The sequence below is a fragment of the Hyla sarda genome, chromosome 5, assembly GCF_029499605.1.
Source record: "Hyla sarda isolate aHylSar1 chromosome 5, aHylSar1.hap1, whole genome shotgun sequence".
Classification (NCBI taxonomy): Eukaryota; Metazoa; Chordata; class Amphibia; order Anura; family Hylidae; genus Hyla; species Hyla sarda.
The window spans coordinates 267,534,893-267,558,728 of NC_079193.1; the positions used below are offsets into that span (position 1 = coordinate 267,534,893).

The 23,836-nt window shown below is 41.8% G+C and overlaps 1 protein-coding gene across 1 annotated transcript in view; it reads right to left on the minus strand.

Moving 5' to 3' along the window:
- Positions 1–247: 247 nt before the first annotated feature.
- Positions 248–23,836, minus strand: part of CLUL1 (clusterin like 1) — a 36,188-nt gene continuing 12,599 nt past the window's right edge. Inside the window, exons 3-7 of the mRNA XM_056518520.1 lie at positions 11,285–11,458; positions 4,502–4,919; positions 3,356–3,475; positions 1,009–1,223; positions 248–459 (exon numbers count right to left, since the gene is read on the minus strand). Of these exons, the coding sequence (XP_056374495.1) occupies positions 301–459; positions 1,009–1,223; positions 3,356–3,475; positions 4,502–4,919; positions 11,285–11,458 (1,086 nt within the window). The 3' untranslated portion in view covers positions 248–300. The remainder of the gene's footprint in view (positions 460–1,008; positions 1,224–3,355; positions 3,476–4,501; positions 4,920–11,284; positions 11,459–23,836) is intronic.

Here is a 23,836-nt window from a genome sequence, read left to right on the forward strand (position 1 = left end):
GTATTTAAGAAAACGTGGTGTGAACCCAGCCTTAAATGTGTGATGTGCTGGCCTTGAAAGGGAGGGGAGCAAGCAAAGGCTGCAGAGCAGTAGGGTCAACTCGGAGGAAGAAAACAGCACATTACTACACAGCTTTAAGAGGGAGGATCAGCACATTTGGGTCATAGAAAGGCTTTCGTTTGGCCAGAAATATCACTTTGACCTGCACAGTTACCCACATTTTACTATTTAATTCCAAATCTTTCAAATGAGCATCTTATAATGTTTTTGTGACCATTTAGTAAGCAAGGTCTGTTGTTTTTAAAAATTGTTTTTATGATGTTCTAATGCTTTATCCACAATGTATTGTATAAACTGAGGATTATCAACTTCAGTATTTGCCGGGACCCTTATTATGAAAGTATTGGATGAAAATATTCTTGCTTCCACAATTGTGTCTTTGTTTGGGCTGAGTGACACCTGAAAAGGAGAAAAGAATACCGTATGTCTGTATATCATCAGATTCACCAACAATATAGAAAAGCCTACAAGACAAAGGCCAGCAAAAGGAGCTTAATGAAGTAATATTTTAAGCATGTACTATCCATGAAGATAGTGAAGACTAGAGGTACTATTTTACTGTGGCATAGCGGACCCAGTTTAATGCTCATTGCTAGCCTAAGCAGGATAGGTGGGTAATATGGACCATCTCTTTCTTCACACTGTTCCCGCACATGCCTTCAGATTTTGGCATTATGCTTTTAAAATGATTAATTCACGTTTTTAAAAAGAGATCTGTTATTTAGAGATCTGTGACATAGTGATGTTAAGGTTTAGGTAACAGCGGGGAGCAGTTATAGAAAAGTAGGTGAAATACCAACTTTAAGGGTCAAATAAGGCATTCTTTAGGTCCTTTTACAAAGGGGGCTCAGCAGTCAAATGTGCCAAACTATTTTACATTGTATTAGTAAATTACTAAATTGCCATTTTTCTTATCTGTAATCATTATATATATTTTGTATGTCTTACCCTTTCTATGCTGAAGATGGTGTCTGAGCCAGAAGTTACATTGTTGTGTTCAGTGACCCATCCATATTCGTCTTTCATTTGACTCACTAAGTTAAACATTTCATCAGTGTGCTGCTGCATAAGCCGTGCTATATCTTCATATTGCTCTTGTGATACATTAACCAACTTGAAGGCTGCTTCAGACTTAAAATGCAGCTCTATCACATCAGCGCAGTCTTGAAAGTATCGGAGGAAGCATAGATAAGTGTGTTTTTACATTTTACATTTAATAAACATGCTATAAAACTATGTTAAAATAAGCATCTGTGCCATTTCTAAGAGAGGAAGTACGGTAGTAGGTTTTCTCAATTAGCCAAGCATTATGAAATCTAGGTTAAGGATCTATTTGTTACTTTTGTCAATGCAGGAGCGTCAGACCTCTAAGGGTGCGTTCACATGCTATTACTAGCAGCGGGTTGCCCACTGTGGGAATCCCGCTGCGAGTTACATTACCAATGATTTAAATGGGTCCACAGACAGCCCGCAATCCCATTCAAATGAATGGTAGCGTAACTCGCAGCGTGTTTCCCGCAGCGGGAAACCCGTTGCTAGTAACTAGCATGCAAACGTACCCTCAAGGTGTAGATCTTAAGGGGAATGTGTCACACTGAGCTTCCTTCTGCACATCATTTAGAGATATGATTTAAAGCAGTGTTTTTTTAAAGCAACGTTTTTTAACTGGTGTGCCCCCAAGCCGACAGCACCATGGATGTGCAACTGCACCTCCATCGTCTCCGCCCTTGCTTGCACCAGAGAGCTGGAAAAGTCCATCCACCATAGTGCTTTACCTCTCCTGTCAGAGGCAGAGAGAGAGTCAGAAAAGACACTGAACAGCAGGCAATCCCCAGCTATTTCCAATTATACTACAGCAGGCACAGCACTGTGGCGGATGGACATTCCAGGCTCTCTCTCAGTGATCCGAGTACGGGCAGGGATAAAGGATGTGTACCACATACATATATGTAAAGGAGGACAAACGTGCTGTTTTTGAAGTGTACCTCCAATTATGTGTTCAATTTTCAGAAAAATGATGTGCACTTTAAAATGGCATGCACTTTATGGACAGACGACTCTGATATGGCTCACACAGTATTGTATGGCATTAATATTCTTCCTTTCCCAATCTTCCCGAATAGGATAAAGCACTGTCCCAAATGTAGGATCACAAATCTCTATCATGGGGTCTGTGAAGGCTTCCACACGGTCACCAATTTGGCAGTCAGTGACAAAATACATTCAGAACCACTGGAAAGTCCAATACTCGCTTAAGCCCTAAACCCTAAGGGTACCCCAATTTGTTCATGTGGTACTACTGGCGGCGTTACACTGTCTTTTTACACAATGACTAGATGCCCCATAATTGACCATTCTGGTGTCTCAATTGAAACTGTTTCTAGTAGTGGATAGGCTTGGCATAGAGAGGCCCAGAGGCCCAGGATTAGAGAGATTTTTCATAAAGTGGCACACTTTTATCATGACTCATTTTGAGATTGATGATATTGTTCGCCCATCCAGTCTACAACATGGTATAATTTCAAGACCCTGAAAAGTTCTCTCAGAACTTTACAGCTACCTGATGGCTCGTAAAATGGGATATTTTAATGTACATTTACTTTTTTTCTCTCTCATGAGTGCCAAAATGTGACAATTAATACATATAATGTATCTTCCTAAGGGGGGGGGTTCGAGATGTCACATGTTATCTGATACTTTCTCTCGGCTATACATCACATTACTCAGGCTATCATGCTGCAAAGTTGTTATGTTTCAATTTTACTACGTGCAAGCTTATTGATCCATCAAAGGGGACGACCAACCATCAAGCTAATTCATGCCGCCTATTGTATATGATACCCATCAAACTTGTTGTGCCTCTCAGTGTGGACCGAAACCATTAAGTGTATTGTGCCATTGTTGTGTGAAGACATGTAATTTGTTCTATCAACAAAGTCTTTGGTGTTTCTTTAAAGGGCACTAACTGAGCATTGTGCCTCTTCATTTCTGAATTTCTATGAATCAATACACCAATAACTTTGTTTCTGAGCAGAGCCAAGCAAAACAGAAAGGACACATCTCTCAGCTAAGCTACTTTGATAGGTACTCCTTTTACAAGCCAGTGTTTGGAGACAGCATTTACTGAGCTTAGTTTTAGTTTAAAATCTCACTTTCTTCCAGTTTAATTCTACTTTCTAGTACAGCTGTCTAGCTCTGATTTATGAGCTCTAATTCCTCCTTTGTAGACCAATTTGGAACTGGCTAAGAAAAAAATTGCACTAGAACATTAATAAACATTAATAAATTACTATACCTTTCATCACAGATTCGTAGCATTGCTGACATGTCTTCTGAAACAGCAGGCATTCTGAAGCATTTTGAAGTTCATTGCACAATATTTTGCTTGGCATGGAACGGAGATGAACTGGCGACTCTACAACACATGTTCATAGCATTTAGAGAACATGTAAAGTCACTATATAAAAGTTGTTAAATTGTTTTGCAAAAACTAATTGTTAACATTTTCTTGATCCAAATATGTCCAAGTTTTGTAAGGGGGTTCTGTGGAAAATAAATATAAATGTAGGGCCTTAAAGGGGTACTCCGGCTTTTAGACATTTTATCCTCTATCCAAAGGATAGGGGATAAGATGCCTGATCGCGGGGGTCCCGCCACTTGGGACCTGCGTGATCTTGCACGCCGCACCCCGTTAGAATCAGTCCCCGGAGCAACCAATCAGATCAATGGCCTTTTAAAAATGAAAGAAGCGATCTGATTGGTTGTTATGGGCATCATGTGGTTTGTAAATTTTTTTGCCGCCATTCACAAGTATCGGGTAGCTCAATGATAACCACCACAGCAGCTGAAAAAGCAGTTGTTATATACCATTTTTTTTACAGTAAAAGAATAAAGATAAATGGCTAAATACATTACCGGTATATTAAAATACATATATTAAAGCGCAACTGTCACAAGTAATTACCTCCTAAAACTATGCCCAGTGTGTAAAAGCTGTTTAGTTGTGTAATGCAGGCATACCTTTGGTTGCTTTATCTGTGCCTTTATGATGTTTAAAAAAACACTTTTGTCCAACAGTCGGATAGATGTGGTCAAGGGTCCACAATGCCTCTGGGTCCCCACACCTCTGTCCTTTACTTCAGCAATGGGACCCCGCTGTGTGATTGTTACACAGGTCAATCCCACAGCGGTCCCAGCGCTGAAGTAAAGGAGATCGGCCTGGTGGCTTGGAGGCATTGCAGACCTCTGGCCACATATATGCAACTGTTGCTGAATCCGGACAAAAATGTTTTTAGCACCATGCAGGCAACAGCTTTTACTGGACATAGTTTTACAAGGTAATTCCTAGTGGCAATAGCGCTTTAACTTTATATTTACATGTCATTTTATTTACAAACTTTGATGTATGTATTAATGTGCAATCTAACTTAATAGAACTTACCTTGAAGTGGTAAGTAGCCATCTTTGAGATCACCACTAAACTTTTTGTACATCGTGACAAAAACATCTGTCATCATTTCAAAAACTGACTGTCCAAATTCATATACACTTTGAAGCAAGCCTGAGAAATCCCAGTGTTCAAAATAATCTGAAATGATTACAGGATCCTTGTAAGGTGTGCTGACATTTAACGTATTGAAATCGGAAAGAAAAAAAATCGGAAATGATTCATTAAACCCATTATGGAAGTTTTTAAAAAATGCAATGCTTTGATTAAATAGGGTCCGGGCCTCTGACATCAGCTGACTGAACAGGCTCTCTTTCTTGCTGAGCTGAGCAGCCATGTAGTGTTTACTTTTATATTCTTCTTCAGTGCTTCCAGATATTAGACTCATTGGTGATGGCTCTTTAGATAATTCCTGTTTTAAACAAAAATATGATTAGAGATGCTCAATAAAATGTTGTATTTGTATTATTTCACAACTAAATACATACATATGTATTGATATATGTGTGTAATTCCCAACAGTATGGCTGTGTTGTTGCAGTGAGATTTTATTTATTCATATTTCAAATGTCCTTTGTAAATTTATGATTTTGTAAAATCACAAAATCAGACTGGGCATAAAGTTTGGGCAGTGCCCTTACTACTAACAATGCATGTGACAGGTTCTATGGAAAAAGACCACTAAAAAGATAAACACACTGATGGTCAAGAAGTTCTTCAAATATCTTTACTAGGTGTAAGAGCCCCATAAAAAAAACTATGCAAATGTAATGTTTGTTTATTTGTTTTTGCATTTTCCCATTTTAGGCCCTGTTCAGACCTTGTTTTTCATTCATTATCTGTTTCTGTGCTTTTCTTCCAAGCGTGGAAGAGTTAAGCCTTTCACCCATATGCTAGGCAGGTGTAGCTATATAACTCCAGCTCAGTCTGTATTCTAGTTGCTAGTGATTGACCTGTTGCTACTATGATATCTGTCTGTGCATACATGCTGCTATGAAGTTCTTAGTGCAATACTCTTTGTCTGTTTGTTTTATAAGGTTGTGTTTACACTGCGGAATCTCCGCTTGCTGAATTCAGCGAGCGGAGATTCAGTCTGATGGCCGCCGCTGAAAATACTTTGGCACTAGGGCCGTGGGGCACTGAGCAGTCACCATTGATGGCTATGCAGTGCTCGCGGAATCCACTCAAAGAATGAACATGTTCTTTCTTTGCGCTGAACAATTTCGGCGGCGGAATTCCGCAGTGTGAACGGGTCTTGTGGAGACCCATTCACACTAATGTTAAGTTCACACCGCAGAATTTTGCCCGGGGAATTCCACGGGAATTCCATAGTGTGAACGTACCCTAATGCTACTATTTCTGCTTGAGCATTTATCTTTGTATTTATCTTGTGATATTTATCTGGGTTTTAGCCATGGTTAAATAGCATGCTCATTGTAGTTTTTAGTCTTGTTACATTAGTCGGTTTTAGGATTAATTTGTCTGTTCTGACGTGTTTGGTCTGTGTTCACACTGAGAATCCTGTCCTGCATTTCTCCTCTTAGTGGAGGTTGGTTTTGAATTTATCCTGTCTTGTATCTTGAAATATATCTTGTCCAGTATCCTGACCAGAGTTCCTCTCCGTTATAGAGTTTGGTTTTCTTGTATCCGTTTTTATAAAGTTTCATGTATTATATTTTTGTTTCCTACTGGGTCAGTATCCTGTTCACACGGTGGAGTATGCCCGCTTGCCAGTAGTCTATTTGGCTTTATTATATTGGCTACTCCTTTTTGAAGTGGGGTGTCTACTTTGTTTATTTTGTGTCCCAGTGTGAACAGTGTTCTATATTTATATCCTGTTTGGTTGATCTGATCATTGTCCTTTGTACTTGTATCTGTTTGAACAGTGTCCTATGTTCCCGATCAGTTTGCCTGTTTACATTCTGCCCTGCTAGTAATTGTATCCTGTCTGGTTTATCTTGTCTGGTCATTTTTCTGTTTATGTATTTGTCATGTGACCGACTATGTATGTATTTATTTGTTGTTACGCCACTGCACTGTAGCACAGGGAGGGACTGGTTCCAAGTTGTCATCCATCATTTAGGATGGATGGGCAAGTAGGCAGGGAGAATGTTTTTAGGGTCATTTTAGGGCTCACTCTCCCTGTCCCTGCAGCCGGTCATGACAGAAAACCTAGAAGTAATTAATTGTCTTGCAGCTGAGATAAAAGAAAACTGTGCCCATGGTGCCATCAGTTGCAGCTGTATGGAAATGAACAATTAGATAAAAATTTTGAAAACACGTGTATGACATTTTGAGTACAGTTAGAAAATAAACAGTACAGTTAGAAAATAAACAGTACAGTAGAAAATAAACATGTATTCTATATCCCCTTGTAGCCTTGGGTGCCTTAATCACAACTGTGTTTTTAGTTTCTGGTTATCCACCCCTACCCCCTTAACCCAGCATATAGGGGTTTTACTATTTAGTTATCTATAGTACTTTTTACTAAATTGTAAGATGGGTGGGAGCTTCATTGCAAAATAAGTTGTGAAAGCTTAGCTCAGGCAGAGTGATTAGGAGGCTTAAGGGGCATGAACCATATTTAGGGTAGGTGTGGTTATAAAGTTCATACCCCTTGGGGGATATTTATCAAAGTTGTCTATGTCCTGCATCAATATAGACCAAACTACAGAGTGTTAGGCCGGTCTATTGTGCGCCTAATTTATCAAATGGCACACGGCTCTTGATAAATTCTGTGCACAGACTGCATGATCTATGCTTTAGTCTATATTTAAACCTGCTCCAACATGGTCTGACATTCCGGCGTACTTTCAGCCTATGCGACTTGTCGCTGAAAAGTCGCTTTTGATAAATTCAGCACCAATGCATTTTTCAATGCATTTCAGTCTAAAATAGACTTGCATGCACCATGTTCTAAAAATCCTCTAGAGCAAAAGTCGCAGAAAAGTCGCACAGATTTAGACTGCGACTTTCTGTGCGACAAATTTAGACAAGAAAAACCAGTCTAAATCCTTTGATAAATCTCCCCCCTTGAGCACAGCATTCACACCCCATTTTGAAATAAAGGTTTGCTCATATGACTAGTCAGTGAACAGTACACCTAACTGCCTTCTGACTTTCTTCTGAAGAGAGGCTTGCCTAAAATTAAAGAGGTTCTCCGGTACTTAGACATCTTATCCCCCATCCAAAGGTTAGGGGATAAGATGCCTGATCGCGGGAGTCCTGTCGCTGGGGTCCCCCGTGATCTTGCACGTGGCACCCCGTTTGTAATCATTCCCCGGAGCGTGTTCGCTTCGGGTCTGATTACTGTCGATCATGGGGCCGGCAGCATGTGATGTCATGCCTCTGCCCCCGTGTGACCTCACGCTCCGCCCCTCAATGCAAGTCTATGGGAGGGGGCGTGACAGCTATCTCATTACTGGCGACCACAGGGCCGGCGGCGTGTGACGTCACGCCTCCGCCCCCGTGTGATGTCACGCTCCGCCCCTCAATGCAAGCCTAGGGGAGGGGGCGTGACAGCAAGTGATAGACTTGCATTGAGGGGCAGAGCGTGAGGCCACATGGGAGCGGAGGCGTGACATCACACGCGAATACGCTCCAGGGACTGATTACAAACGGGGTGCCGTGTGCAAGATCAAGGGGGTCCCCAGTACCCCTTTAAGTTCTAGCTTCTTCCAGAAGGTCCCTAAAGTTTGGCTAGGTTTCCACACAGGTTTTATTCAGATGTTTTTTGGATATCTACCACTGCAGTTTTTGAGCTAAAGCCAAAAGTGTATTCAAAAGGAATGGGAAATATAAAGGACGGACTTACATTTCACCTTCCTACGGGAGCCACTTCTTACTTTGGCTTACAAACTGCAGTGTCAGTTTGTATAAAAAAAAAAAAATCACAGAAAAAAACTGTGTGGAAACCTAGCCTTTTAGTTTTTTGGTAACCCTTTCTCTTTTTTGACAAATTTTATAGCATTTGGCAATCTAAACAACATTTTAGTCTGGGTTCCCACAGTGTAAAATGAAATAGAAAAAGAAAAAAAATGGCCGTAAATAGGTATAACAAAACAACCCGTTTTGTGTCCCAGTCTTAGAGTACACAGTCATGGCCGTTAATGTTGGCACCCCTGAAATTTTTCAAGAAAAGGATTGCAGTAACACATGTTATGCTGCACACATGCCCGTTTATTCCCTTTGTGTGTTCTGGAACTAAACCAAAAAAGGGAGGAGAAATAAAGCAAAATTGGACATAATGTCACACCAAACTCCAAAAATGGGCTGTACAAAATTATTGGCACCCTTAACTTAATATTTGGTTGCACACCCTTTGGAAAAAATAACGGTCATCAGTCTCTTCCTATAACCCTCAAGAAGCTTCTTAGGCTGGAATTCCACTTGTTTTTTTGGGGGGGGGAGAAACGCCAAGAATAATCCCAATTCTGCCACATGGCGGTTTTTCGGCAAAAAAATGCTGTGGCCAGATGTTAGCTATAAAGCAATGAGAAATCGCAAAACTCTTTTTCCACTTGACTTTTTTTGGCGTTTTTTTCATCCTTTTGGCGTTTTTCAGCTCCTTGGTGGTTTTGCAAAAGCGCAGCATGTTGAGCCTATGGCGTTTTTTCCCCTGAAATCGTGGCGTTTTTCTCCCATAGAAGTCTTTGGTAGTAAAAAACGCCAAGAAAAACGACATGTGGGTTTTAACCTTGGCATTTTTGCCGGCGATTTTTATTCTTTTTCAGACTTCAGCGATCCAAAAAAGAGAGACCTTTTTTACATAACATTTTGTAAGGTACCATTAAAAAAAAAATTATAAAAAAAAGATACAGTAGTGCTGGAAAAAATTGTATTTAACAACATTTAGCTTTAAATTATTACATTTTTTCCCATCCTTACTGCATCCTTTTTTTTATTTTTTATTTTTTGGTACCCAACACATTTAAAAAAAAAAAACACCAAAGGGGCCACAAATGCAATTTCAACTCAAATGCAAAAACGCCAGATGCAGGAAATTGCACTGGCGTTTTTATCTGTCATTTTTGCCCATGAAAAAAAACACTGGGAAAAAAACAAGTGGAATCTTAGCCTAACACCTCTCAGCCAGAATGTTGGACCATTCTTCCTTTGCAAACTGCTTCAGGTCTCTCTTATTGGAAGACGCCTTTTCCCAACAGCAATTTTAAGATCTCTCCACAGGTGTTCAATGAGATTTAGATCTGGACTCATTGCTGGCCACTTCAGAACTCTCCACGCTTTGTTGCCATCCATTTCTGGGGGCTTTTTGACATATGTTTGGGGTCATTGGGGGAGATTTATCAAAACCTGTGCAGAGGAAAAGTTGCCCAGTTGCCCATAGCAACCAATCAGATCGCTTCTTTCATTTTTAACAAGGCCTCTGCAAAATGAAAGAAGCAATCTGTTTGGTTGCTATGGGCAACTGGGCAACTTTTCCTCTGCACAGGTTTTGATAAATCTCCCCCATTGTCCTGCTGGAAGACCCTAAATCTTGGATGCAAACCCAGCTTTCTGACAATGGGCTGTACAGTGCGACCCAAAATCTGTTGGTAATCCTCAGATTTCATGATGCCTTGCACACATTCAAGGCACCCAGTGCCAGAGGCAGCAAAACAGCCCCAAAACATCATTGAACCTCCGCCATATTTCACTGTAGGTACTGTGTTCTTTTCTTTGTAAGCCTCATTTTGTTTTCGGTAAACAGTAGAATGATGTGCTTTACCAAAAAGCTCTATCTTGGTCTCATCTGTCCACAAGACGTTTTCCCAGAAGGATTTTGGCTTACTCAAGTTCATTGGCAAAATGTAGTCTTGCTTTTTTATGTCTCTGTGTCAGCAGTGGGGTCCACCTGGGTCTCCTGCCATAGCGTTTCATTTCATTTAAATGTTGACGGATAGTTCACGCTGACATTGATGCTCCCTGAGCCTGCAGGACAGCTTGAATATCTTTGGAACTTATTTGGGGCTGCTTATCCACATCCGGACTATCCTGCGTTGACACCTTTCATCAATTTTTGTCTTCCGTCCACGCCCAGTGAGATTAGCTACAGTGCCATGGGTTGTAAACTTCTTGATAATGTTGCGCACTGTGGACAAAGGCAAATCTAGATCTCTGGAGATGGAATTGTAACTTTGAGATTGTTCATATTTTTCACAATTTTGGTTCTCAAGTCCTCACAGTTCTCCTCTCCTCTTTCTGTTGTCCATGCTTTGTGTGGCACAGACACACAATGCAAAGACTAAGGGAACTTCTCTCCTTTTTATCTGCTTTCAGGTGTGATTTTTTATATTGCTCACACCTGTTACTTGCCCCAGGTGAGTTTAAAGAAGCATCACATGCTTGAAACAATCTTATTTTTCCACAATTTTGAAAGGGTGTTAATAATTTTGTCGAGCCCATTTTTGAAGTTTGATGTGACATTATATCCAATTAGCTTTTTTTCCTCCCTTTTTTGGTTTAGTTCCAATACACACAAAGGGAATAAACATATGTATAGCAAAACATGTGTTACTGCAATCTTTTTCTGTGAGAAATACTTAATTTTCCAGAAAAAAATCAGGGGTATAAAATATAATGGGATATTAATGTTTATAACCAGTCATTTTGTAGTAGGACAAAATATTCATTTTTTACTAAATAATAATTTTATTTTGACTGAATAAAACATAAGAGTTGTATACTTTTAATGGACAAGTAATATGCGACCAGTTGCAGTTTTCTTTTTTGAGGAAAGTTAAACTGCTAGTGAAGCGGAGCATACATTGGTCTTACCTTAACAACAAATGTCTCCAAATCCTGCTGGGAACAGCTGTTTATGAAGAATTTGATGCAAGACCCATCAAGACAAGCTTCACATGCTTCCCACTCAGCTTTGAGGGATTGTTTACATTGTGATTCTGCTTCATTCAGCTTTTCATTAATATCCTGAAGGAGCCTCACAGCTTCCTGTTATTAATTCATTGTCTTATTAGTGATACAACTTTGCTATTGTTGGACAGTTTAAATGAAACATCTGCAAGACGTCATATTTAGGTATTAGGATTACATTTGATTACATTTCAATGAAAGCTCATTTTCATATTTTTTCCATAGAGCATTGCCTCTAAGAGATCATACCCTCAGCTGGATCTCTTCAATCAAACCACTATCTCCAAAATCTACGTAAGGTATCTCATCTAGCCAACCAGTATTTTGTTCTTTGTTGACCAGGAGCAAGAACACTAAAAACAGCCTACCCACCTGGCTGAGCTCATGCAAGGAATTTTCATAGATCCAGATGCCCAGGCTATCTTCACAGTGCACATCTTTATTTATGTAATTTAATTTGCATGTCTCTGTGTGTTCACAGTCCATGTCAATGTGTGTTCACAGATCTTACCAGGATGTAGTTGTCCTTTTTCTAAGTCCCTCTGGAAGGTCTGGGGGAGGTGTGTGTGGCCATCAGGGTCCTCACCCTCCTGCAACTCTCCATATGGGGAGGCCAAACAGTATTTTGTGGTCTTTGATAATCACTGGGGTGGTATTCCAGCCAAAACCAGGAGAAAGATGAGCTCTCTTTTTACTTCATCAAAGGGGGGGCATTAATCCCTGACCCTTGCAAGAGCCTTCTGGCCCAGAGGTAAAAGGAATTGTTTATGGGGCCCACTGCACTTTTTTAGAAAGTTGGGTGATATAGCACGTTCTTAGTTAAAAAAGAAAAGAAAAACTGCTGTCTACAGATGCTCTTCTGGTTAGACTAATAACCCTAGTCATGTTTCAGTGCTTTGGTATTGGGTTGACATTGAAAGGTAACTCTCTATAGGTAGTACTAGAAAAACAGTTTTTTCCTTCTAGAGCAGGAGGTGCACTGGAACAATTCAGGGGGTATTAGTAGTAGCCTCAGGTGCAATGAGGACTGTTGAATAAACATAAGGTAGAAGTAGAAGAACAGCACCAGACCCTCTCCACTGTGCAATTGACCATCCAAATCAGGGGCGGATTGATAGGTCGGGCACAGCCCTAGGGCCCGTTCCTCAGTGGGGGCCCGCAGCTGCCATCATTTAAAATCCTAAATCTTCCCCTGCATCAGGCAGGTCCTGGTCGGCAGTCACAAAGAAGGAGCAATCTCCACACACAACATAACTGACCGACCAGGACCTTCTATGACATTTTGAATGCTGGAGGGGGTGATGTCTTTGAGGACCTATGGTGATATCACGATCATGTGACTTGTGGGGTGGAGCTAAATATCATGTTATCCGGAGCAGCCAGTAAAGAAGAGAGTGCCTGTGAGTCCTGCAATCTGTGTTGTGAAGTCACTGTATAGATCAGTGTTTCCCAACCAGAGTGCCTCCAGCTGTTGCAAAACTACAACTCCCAGCATGCTGGAGGCACCCTGGTTGGAAGACACTGATATACAGTATATACATCTGCACTCACTATTCTGCTGGTGAGGTCACTGTGTACAAACATTACATTACTTATACTATACTGATCATGAGTTATATCCTGTATTATACTCCAGAGCAGTACTCACTATTCTGCTGATGGAGTCACTGTGTACATACATTACATTATGTACACAGTGACCCCACCAGCAGAATAGTGAGTACAGCTCTGGAGTATAATACAGGATATAACTCATGATCAGTATAGGATAAGTAATGTCCTGTACTGATCCTGAGTTATATCCTGTATTATGCTCCATAGCTGCACTCACTATTCTGCTGGTGGCATCACTGTGTACATACATTACATTACTTATCCTGTACTGATCCTGAGTTATATCCTGTAGATCTTTTATTTAAAAATATAAAACATTACAATAATTATAAACAACACCATAACAATAATACAAACAACATACAATATATACAAGTAATGAGTCCATATAAGTCCTTAAATGTTCATCAAGGTATTTCCTGTTCCCGCCACATTCTCACCACACACACCACTATAATACCAACCCCACAAATGTAAACTACTAAACACTACTTAATAATAATAACAAATAATAATTATAATCCTTAACCCCTTAAGGACCCTTGATGTACGCGTACGTCATGACACCCTGATACTTAAGGACCCAGGGCGTACGCGTAAGTCATGGAGAATTCCGGTCCCCGCCGCACGGTGTTACCCAAAATTTTTCATTTTCACAAGGGAAAATAGGAAAAAAGACCCCCAAAATTTGTAACCCCATTTCTTCTGAGTAAAAACATACCCCAGATGTGGATGTAAAGTGCTCTGCGGGCGAACTACAATGCTCAGAAGAGAAGGAGCGCCATTGGGCTTTTGAAGAGAAAATTTGTCCGGAATTGAAGGCCACGTGTGTTTACAAAGCCCCCCTGGTGCCAGAACAATGGACCCCCCCCACACATGTGATCCCATTTTGGAAACTACACCCCTCATGTAATGTAATAAGGGGTACAGTGAGCATTTACGCCCCACAGGTGTCTGACAGATTTTTGGAACAGTGGTCCGTGAAAATGAAAAATTAAATTTTTCATTTGCACAGCCCACTGTTCCAAAGATCTGTCAAACGCCAGTGGCGTGTAAATACTCACTGCACCCCTTATTAAATTCTGTGAGGGGTGTAGTTTCCAAAATGGGGTCACATGTGGGGGGGGGGTCCACTGTTCTGGCACCACGGGGGACTTTGTAAACGCACATGGCCCCTGCTTTCCATTCCAAACAAATTCACTCTCCAAAAGCTCAATGGCGCTCCTTCTCTTCTGAGCATTGTAGTTCGCCAGCAGAGTACTTGATGTCCACACATGGGGTATTTCCATACTCAGAAGAAATGGGGTAAAAAGTTTTGTTGGCCATTTTCTACTATTACCCCTTGTAAAAATGTAAAATTTAGGGGGAAAAATGCATTTTAGTAAAAACATTTTTTTTTTCATTTACCCATCCAACTTTAACAAAAAGTTGTCAAACACCTGTGGGGTGTTAAGGCTCACCTTACCCCTTGTTACGTTCCTTGAGGGGTGTAGTTTCCAAAATAGTATGCCATGTAGTTTTTTTTTGCTGTTCTGGCACCACAGGGGCTTCGTAAATACGACATGCCACCAAAAACAGTTCAGGAAAATTTGCTTTCCAAAAGCCAAATGTGATTCCTTCTCTTCTGAGCATTGTAGTGCACCAGCAGAGCACTTGACATCCCCACATGGGGTATTTCCATACTCAGAAGAGATGGGGTTACAAATTGCTAGGGGCATTTTCTCCTATTACCCCTTGTAAAAATGTAAAATTTGGAGGAAGACTAGCATTTTAGTGAAAAAAAAAATCATTTTATTTTATAATGGGGTCATTTATAGGGTATTTCTAATAAGAAGGCCCTTCCAATCCACATCAAAGTTGAACTGGTCTCAAAAAAATTTTGATTTTGAAAATGTTGTGAAAAATTGGAAAATTGCTGCTATACTTTGAAGCCCTCTGATGTCTTCCAAAAGTAAAAACATGTCAACTTTATGATGCAAACATAAAGTAGACATATTGTATATATGAATCAATATATCATTTATTTGGAATATTCATTTTCCTTATAAGCAGAGAACTTCAAAGTTTAAAAAAAAAGCTAAATTTCCAATTTCTTCATAATATTTGGGAATTTTTCACCAAGAGATTTTACCACTAACATAAAGTATAATATATCACGAAAAAAAAATCTCGGAATCAGAATGAAAGGTAAAAGCATCCCAGAGTTATTAATGCTTAAAGTGACAGTGGTCAGATGTGCAAAAAATGGCCGGGTCCTACACTGAAAATTGGCTGGGTCCTTAAGGGGGTTAATACAAAAAATTAAACTAAAACCCCTGGCCAGGTTTCATTTCTCTCACCTCACATAAATAAATTATTAATGTGTGTCACAAACCTCCAAACACCATAAACGTAAAATAAAATTTTTTTTTTCTTGCCCTGAGCTGGTCCCGCATCCCATGCCCTCCAGTACATGATAAGATGCCCCCCTCCCCCTTTTTCCCAACACCCAACCTAAATTGAACCCCAACACAATGTAGTAAACCAGCTCATAGAAAGAAAATAATATGCTAATATATACAAACACTAAATATATAAATACTCAAACAGAAATATATACAAAAATAGTACAAACTATACAAACAACAATGAGGCAGCCACACAAAGCCCAAGTTCAGTGCCTACAAGCCCTATATTACCATATACCTACAGCACAAAACAAAAAGAATAATGTCAGCATCAGCCCACCACCAGGGGAGACAACAGGCTAAGGCACTTTAAAGGCAGAGCCCCTCCACAGAAGAGAAGCCCTGCCAGCACCCAGCCTCTCGTTCTCCAGAGAACGCACCTTCACCAGGTCACCCAGTATGTTCCTAACCACCTCACCCACAGGGAGGATTTTACGCTGCATCGACACTAAACACTGTGCGTTCCACGTGTAGTACCTGACCACTGAGCTAACGAGGAATAAATGCACCTGTCCAAGCCTCCAAGGTTTCTGAATGCCCCATAGGCCCATTCTGCCAGCCTAGGCCAACCAATGGAAGAGCCCTCCCTGTTGTAAACCTCTGTGTTAAAGGGACAATGAAGCAAAAAATGCTCCATGCTTTCCAGCATGCTTCCACACTCTTCACGGGGACATCCCTGGTCCTCAGAGCTCTTGCACTTCAGATTGTCCCTCACACACAGTTTCCCACGGAAGAACCGCCAAGTCAAGTCCCAAAACTTCAAGGGGATCCTGATAGAATTCAAAAGCCCTAAACCAACCTCCAGATCCCGACTTGGGCAATCCTTGAGTGCCAATGGCCTCTGGAAATGAGAAGACAGGACTCTCTTGTCAAGGAATTTCCTTGACAGAGAGTCCTAATCTCCCACATCCCCAGACCCCACCGACGAATAACCTTCAGAACCGGGGTAGCATAAGCCGGGAGATCCCCGTGTGGTGTGAAGATCCTTCACTTGCCCTCCTGTCTCCCATTCCTGGAAGAAAGGCCAAAACCATCCCCTACAGGAGGATACACACGGAGGAGCCCTCTCTTTCCAGAGGTTTGCAATATTGGTCTTAAGAAAGGTGTTCACTAAGAATATCATGGGGTTGACCATACACAACCCACCTAGTCTCCTCGTACAGAAAGTAACCTCCCTCTTCACTAGGTTCAGTCTATTCCCCCATAACATTTCAAAGAACACACTGTAGACCCGGGTCCAGAGAGGTTCTGGCAACATTCATACACTTCCCAGATATAACAGCAAAGGGAGCAGGAAAGTTTTGATCAGGTTAACCCTTTCCCAGAGGGTCAATGACCAACCCTTCCACTGGACCACCTTCTGAGCGGCGATCTTAAGCCTGCTGTCCAAGTTTTGTTTGGGGTAATCCCCTTGGCCAAATTCGATGCCGAGGACTTTTGCTGATTCCTGGGGCTCTGGAAGGGCGTCCGGGAGATCAAAACCAGGATCTCCAACTCCCAGCCAGAGACTCTCACACTTATCCTGATTGATCTTGGACCCAGATACTTCCGGGTAGAGGTCTACCTCTGACATCACCCATTGGCCTTCCTCTTGTGAGGAGACAAACACGGTGACATCATCAGCATATGCTACCACCCTCAGAGCCGAATCCAGCACCGCCAGGTCCATTCTCACACCCGCCAAAGGTCCACAATCCATTATCCTAAGGAAAGAATCAACTGCAAACACGTACAGCAACGGGCTCAAAGGACAACCCTGACGGATGCCAGACCCAACCTCAAAAGAGCGGCCAATCCAACCATTCACAAGCGGGAAACTCTCTGCCCCTACATACAAGGTCTTAAGCCAATAAACAAAACCCCCCGGCAGGCCATATCTCAGAAGAACAGACCAGAGGTACTCATGGTAAACTCGATCAAATGCTTTTGCCTGATCCAAGGACAGCAAGTACCCCTTCCAGTGGCAAGCCATACCCTGCTCTACAGCCTCTCGTACACTGAGCACAGCACTAAATGTACTGCGGCCCGGAACAGAGCAATGCTGAGCCCCTGAAAGGAGTCGGGGTGCAAACTCCACCAGCCGATTAAACAGCACTTTAGCCAGAATATTTCTGTCCGTATTGAGAAGCGCTATGGGATGCCAATTCTCAATGAGGGATGGGTCTTTACCCTTTGAAAAGATGATCAGTGCTGACCTCCTCATTGACTTCGGCAGAGTGCCCGAGGATAGACACTCATTAAATACCTTGGTCAAGAGGGGAACCAAAGTGTCCTTAAAGGTCTTGTAGAACTCAGATGTTGGGATTTGAACCCAAGGCCCCAGTGCTGCAAGTCAGCAGTGCTAACCTCTGAGCCACCATGCTACCCTTACCATACATCTAATATGCACGGTTGCTAAAATGGACAGAGATGTCAGCAGAGAGTACCAGAAAATGTAGGCATGTACACATGGCTCAAAAATGTGGTATTGTTGCAGCCGCAGCTGTAGCAGCGCCCAGAAAAATTGCGGCAGCATTAAAAAGTGCAGCACCAGAGGCCAGAAAAATTAGGCATGTACACATGGCTGAAAAATAAGAACAAGCGCATATCCGAGAGTCCAGAAGACTCTATAATGCAGGACGGAGAAACACACAAAGAAATTCTTTCCTAAATAAGCTCAACAAGCGTTCCTTGGTGTAATGGTTAGTACTCTGGAAAATTCAAGTTTAAATTATCAGAAAGTCCAGAAGACTCTATGATGCAGGATGGTGAAAATCACAGAGAAATCCTTTTCAAAATAAAATTTTTCATCAAATCAAGATGAAAGCAGCGGCCAGAAAAATTGCAGCAGCAGAAAAAGTGCAGCACCAGAGGCCAGAAAAATTAGGCATGTACACATGGCTGAAATATAAGAACAAGAGCATATCCAAGAGTCCAGAAGACTCTATAATGCAGGACGGAGAAACAGACAAAGAAATTATTTTCTAAATAACATTTTTCATCAAATAAAGAAACAGAGTTCTTCCCTCTCTGTATTTTACTTTTGAAAATTTAAGTTAAAAAATCACACGCAACAAGCGTTCCTTTGTGTAATGGTTAGTACTCTTGAAAATTCAAGTTTAAATTATCATAAAGTCCAGAAGACTCTATAATGCAGGATATAATACTCTATAATGCTATCTGACACCTCAAGAAAGGAAGCAGCAGCGGGTACATCATCGTCACACCGTACGTCCATGTGTGTAATTCTGCCTGGCTGAGACATATCCCTGTTAACTACATCCTCTGGCAATAATGGTTCCGTATCACTCATGTCTTCAAACTGATGTGTAAATAACTCCTCTGACGGATCAAGTAAAGCTGCTGTGGTGCTAGTGTTGGTGGTGGCGGCAGGCGGGCAAGTGGTAGCATTAGAGGTGCCCGAAGCTAAGCTAGAGGAGGAGAAGGATGGTGCGTCAAGGTTCCGAGCGGAAGCTGTAGTAGATTGGGTGTCTTGTGATAGCCAGTCAACATCCTCAGAACTTTGGGGGTTCAGGGTATGTGGTCTCTGAACACTGGCCATTCTAGGGCCAAAGGGAATCCCAGCACCACGATGGCCCCTGTGGGGTGGCCTTCCTCTGCCTGTAATTTTTTGGTTAAATTTGCACAAGTGTCACACCAAATGTGATTTGCACTAGGGTGACACAATTTGCCCTGCAGGCAAAAAAAACTGGCAACTGTGAAGTGAACTGACAGTGATGACTGGTTTTATTTAACAGCCAAAAAAGGTTTTGTTTTTTGTTTTTTATTTGCACAACTGTCACACCTAATGTGATTTGCACTAGGGTGACACAATTTGCCCTGCAGGCAAAAAAACTGGCAACTGTGACTGTACGGACAGTGACGACTGGTTTTATTTAACAGCCAAAAAAGGTTTTTTTTTTATTTGCACAACTGTCACACCAATTGTGATTTGCCCTGGTCTGACAATGAGCAAAAAAGCTTGCCAGTGGAGTTCCCCTTTTAAGCAGTGGTCCCCAACCAGGGTGCCTCCAGCTGTTGCAAAACACACGGACTGATATCTTTCAGCCCTTTGAATACTGTAGTAGTTAGTTGCTTGAAGGAACTTAAATTTGATTCTGGAGTGCCCCTTTTAACCAGCGGTTCCCTCCCAAACAGGGTGCCTCCAGCTGTTGCAAGACACATGGACTGATTTCTTTCAGCCCTAAAAAGGGCTTTTTTGGGTGCTGTCCTTAAAGCAGATGTTACACTAGTGCTTTAGAAGTAAACTGGACCCTGAATACACCACCTAGAAGCAACCTAGCTATCGCTTTCCCTATACAGCAGGAGCAGCTTCTCTGACCTACCACTTCCTAAGACTGCAGCATGCTGAATGAGGGTAAAATGGCGTCCGTGCAAGAGGTAGGAGGGTCTGGAAGGGAGGGACTGCTGCTGATTGGCTGTAATGTGTCTGCTGACTCTGACTCCCAGGGTCAAAGTTTACTGCAATGTTAAAGTATAGGGGGCGGATCGAACTTCACATATGTTCGCCGGCGATGCAAACATGCTAAATTCGCCGGGAACTGTTCGCCGGTGAACAATTCGCGACATCTCTACCGAGGGGTCGGAATCAATTGGAAAGGCCAATCAGAGGGGAGTCAGTTTTGCCTTCCTTTGGCACCTGCAATAGGGTGGGAGAAGATCTTAAATCTCCCCTTTTTCTACTTGTACTACGCTTTCGTGTCTCCTTCTGCCATCCCTCATCATCCTCCTCCATGCTATCTGAGGAGATGGCACCTTCCTCATGCTGGATCCTCCTGACCTCCTTACTAGCTCATCAATCCTCAGGGTCTCAGCAGCAAGGTTAGCCTCTGGGACAGGATTATAGGTCGTCCCGGTAAGCCGGGCTTTCCCCATCACCCTATCCCTTTGGCACTTATCAAGACGTCTTAGTTGGGCTGGTGTCTTTTTCTTGCTGTTCCTCACTCACCCCTCAGTTCCCCCACCTCTGCTAGTCCCCTCCCCAGCAGATTCCGGCTCTTCATCCGCTGGGGCCAAGACCACATTAGCGAATGAACGAGGAGAACGACTGAATAGGTGACCTAAGTCTCCACACAGGTGACACCCAATCTCTGCACAAGATGCGGGAAGATGGCCTACAACCCCACACAAGGCACATTTCTGTACCGTACAGTTTGCACTGAAGTGTTTGGGGTCACCACACCTGTGAGAGAGCTTTGGTTGACCCCAGTAGAAAATCTGGATACGATCCCTACCAAGAAAGGCAGAGGATGGAATATGGGTAAAATGTATTTCCTGAACGCTTAAGTTTTACCAAAAACGTCGGGGCTCCTGACCAGATGCCAAACTTGTCCCTGTTCTTCTGGGGAACCTCCATAACCTCACCATACCATCCTAACCAGGTGATAAGAGAGTGATTCGTTACGGGTCAAAAAGGTCGCTGTCTTGATTTCTTTTTGATGAGACAATGCCTGCACAGCAAAGTCTCGCCAGCCGGGCTCATTCTTTACCAATTCATAGTTCGACCAGAAAAGCTCAAGCCCCTCTGGCCAAACAAAACTGATATCGAATTCAGGAGAACCATAGGGATGTATCAAGGCATAGATATCAACTGCCTTGAAGCCCATCTTTAGCAAGAGCTCAACCACTTTGGTCCTGCCACCGAAGACGAACCACATTCCGATGGTTACTACCTTGCCCGGCTGTTGGGAGGGACCACACAGTATCCCCCTCTTTCCTCTCCGAAGGCAGAGAGACCACGCCTCTCTATCCAGAATGACAGATCAACTGCGCTACCTTCTACATTGATCGACCTTTCCCCCTTTTTCAGAGCTTCCAGGAGACGTCGTTGAAATAAACAGACCCTAGAGTCAGGAGACGAGGAAAGTATCCTACTTCCCCCAGCAGTGACATTTGCATAACTCCTAGGGTCTGTCACTGCTGGGGGACAACCGGACCAGACCCTACACCACTATTTTTTATAATACCCTCATACCCAGTCACATTACCACCACCCCCAATAACATTATCTCTAAGCATATCACCACCCCAATGACAAGATCCCCACCGACCCAAACAACAACCTTAGCACCAACCCCAATAACATGGTTCCCAACAAAAAAATATCTAGCCCCCTCACCATCACCTCCAACAAGAGCAACACCATCACCTCCCCCAAAAACGTTTTCCCTGGTAACATATACTTCCATCCTCTCCCCAGTCATACACCCCGCACCCCCATTTACCTTCTCATTCATACTGGCTGGACAAGAAACAGTTAAACCGGCAGCAGCAGATGATGATGATGATGAATTTTCAGTCCGTTTTGCCTCGGCATCACGGGGCACTAGGGCTGGGACAACCTCCGCTAGCCCTTTAAGGGATCAGGCATCATGCTTACCCAGTCTAGAGGAGGCCCCAGTCCTGTTCTTATTAGTGCACTCCGCCTCATCAGCAATTTCTCCAGTCCTATCAGGGCGCCACTGATCAATGGGATCAGCAGCGCCAATGCAAAACAATATTTTTCCTTTATTTTTGGGAGCATCTGTTACAACGTCCTTGGCCACAGCCAGTTTTCAATTTTTTGTGTTTTCTTTTTCTCCTTGCCTTTTAAGAACGTTTTGTTTTTAATAAGAGCACTTCATGGTAAAACTGACATTTTCTCCTCATTCTGTAGATCAATGTGATTAATAAAATTACCCAATTTATATAGTTTTTTTTATTATTTCTGTACTACTTTAAAAACTTTTTTTTTTTTAACTATCAGCACGCTTAAAATTGTCCTCCTTATCCCTATAACGTTTTTTTTTTTTTCTTCATTTTTATTATTTTTTTTTTCTCATATATGATGTGACCAAAAATCTGCATTTTGGACATTTGGCATTTTTTACATTTATGCTGGATAAATAATACATTTTAATAGTTCAGACAATTTTATATGTGACGATATGAAATATATTTATTACAAATTGTTTTTATTTGTACAATGGGAAAAGAAGGGTGATTTTATTTTTTTACTAAGGGAGGGTCTTTTATATCATTTAAAACATTTTTTTATTTTTTATTTTACCCTTTTCTATGCAATCATTATATTGCACTCATTGTATAATGCTATGCTTATTGGATAGCATTATACAGTGTAATTACACTCCAATGATACAGCCTGGCTGAGCCAGGCTTCATAATTGGAGTGCCCATCCAGCAGCAGGTAAGGAGACCCTCCGCCTCCATTTTTCTTATAATTTTAGTATTGTGAACAGATGTTTCTATAAAGTCCCAATTCTTTTATTTGTTTTTGCTATTACACACTATCAGTATGCAATGTGGTGCAATAATTCTGATATAAAATACGCAAATATTTCAAAATTTTCACATTATGCAAGTAAATATAATGAGGCCACTAGAGAGACACGCAGGGGGTTGTGGTGTATTCCAGAATAATCCCTGTAGTGAGCAGCTGTAGGGGAAGAGTAAAAATTGACGTGTTAGGATAGTTCTGTTAATTTAATGTTTTAGTTAAGAATACACCCCATTGGGAATGTTCTCATTTAATGGTTGTTTACTTTAATCATCTACACTGGAAGTATGATCAAAATATGAGAGTTTAAAGCAGTCGACTGTGTTACCTATTTAAATAGAATCTGTTCCAAACAAAACCATACTGAAAGTCTCACGAGCCACCTGGTAGAAGAACTCTCGTGATCGCAAAGTCAGCTAGTAAATAAACATTCCATTTCCTATGACATTTACATACAAGTAAGTTAAAATCCAGCAGGGTCATTGCTTACTAAGTGTACATTTTGCAGTGAATGGAACATTTATTCAGAAAAGTAGTTGTTTTCTTGATTTAGATACCTGATAAGCAGATTTTCTAAATATCTAATAGATTCCAGTCCCTCTGCTCATGCTTCTCATTATGTTCTGAATAATGTAATAACTCAACCTTTTAAATTGAAACCTCTTTTACATATTGTTCTTACTGAATGATCTTTTGATATGTGATATAACTAAGGTCCAATAGGGGTTGTCCACAAAGTCAACCCCTGACCAATTGCCTTGTCCAAAGAATATGGGCATCACAGACAGGGTATACGATCTCCATGTTATTCTACCTTTAAGGTGCGTTCCCGCCTGGTGTATATGCAACGTATTTCCCGCTGCGCAAAATTTGCAGTAGCAGCAGGAAATACGCTGCGTATTCCTCACTCACTATACACACAGGGCTTTCCGGTGGAAGCCCTATGTGTGCAGTGAGTTTTGGAGGCGCGCGTCATAGTCACGCCAGCACACGGCCCCACCTCCAAAACTCACTACACGCATAGGGCTGCCGCTGGAAAGCCCTGTGTCTATAGTGAGCGAGGAATCCGCAGCGTACTTCCTGCTGCTGCCGCAAATTTTGCGCAGCGTGAAATATGCT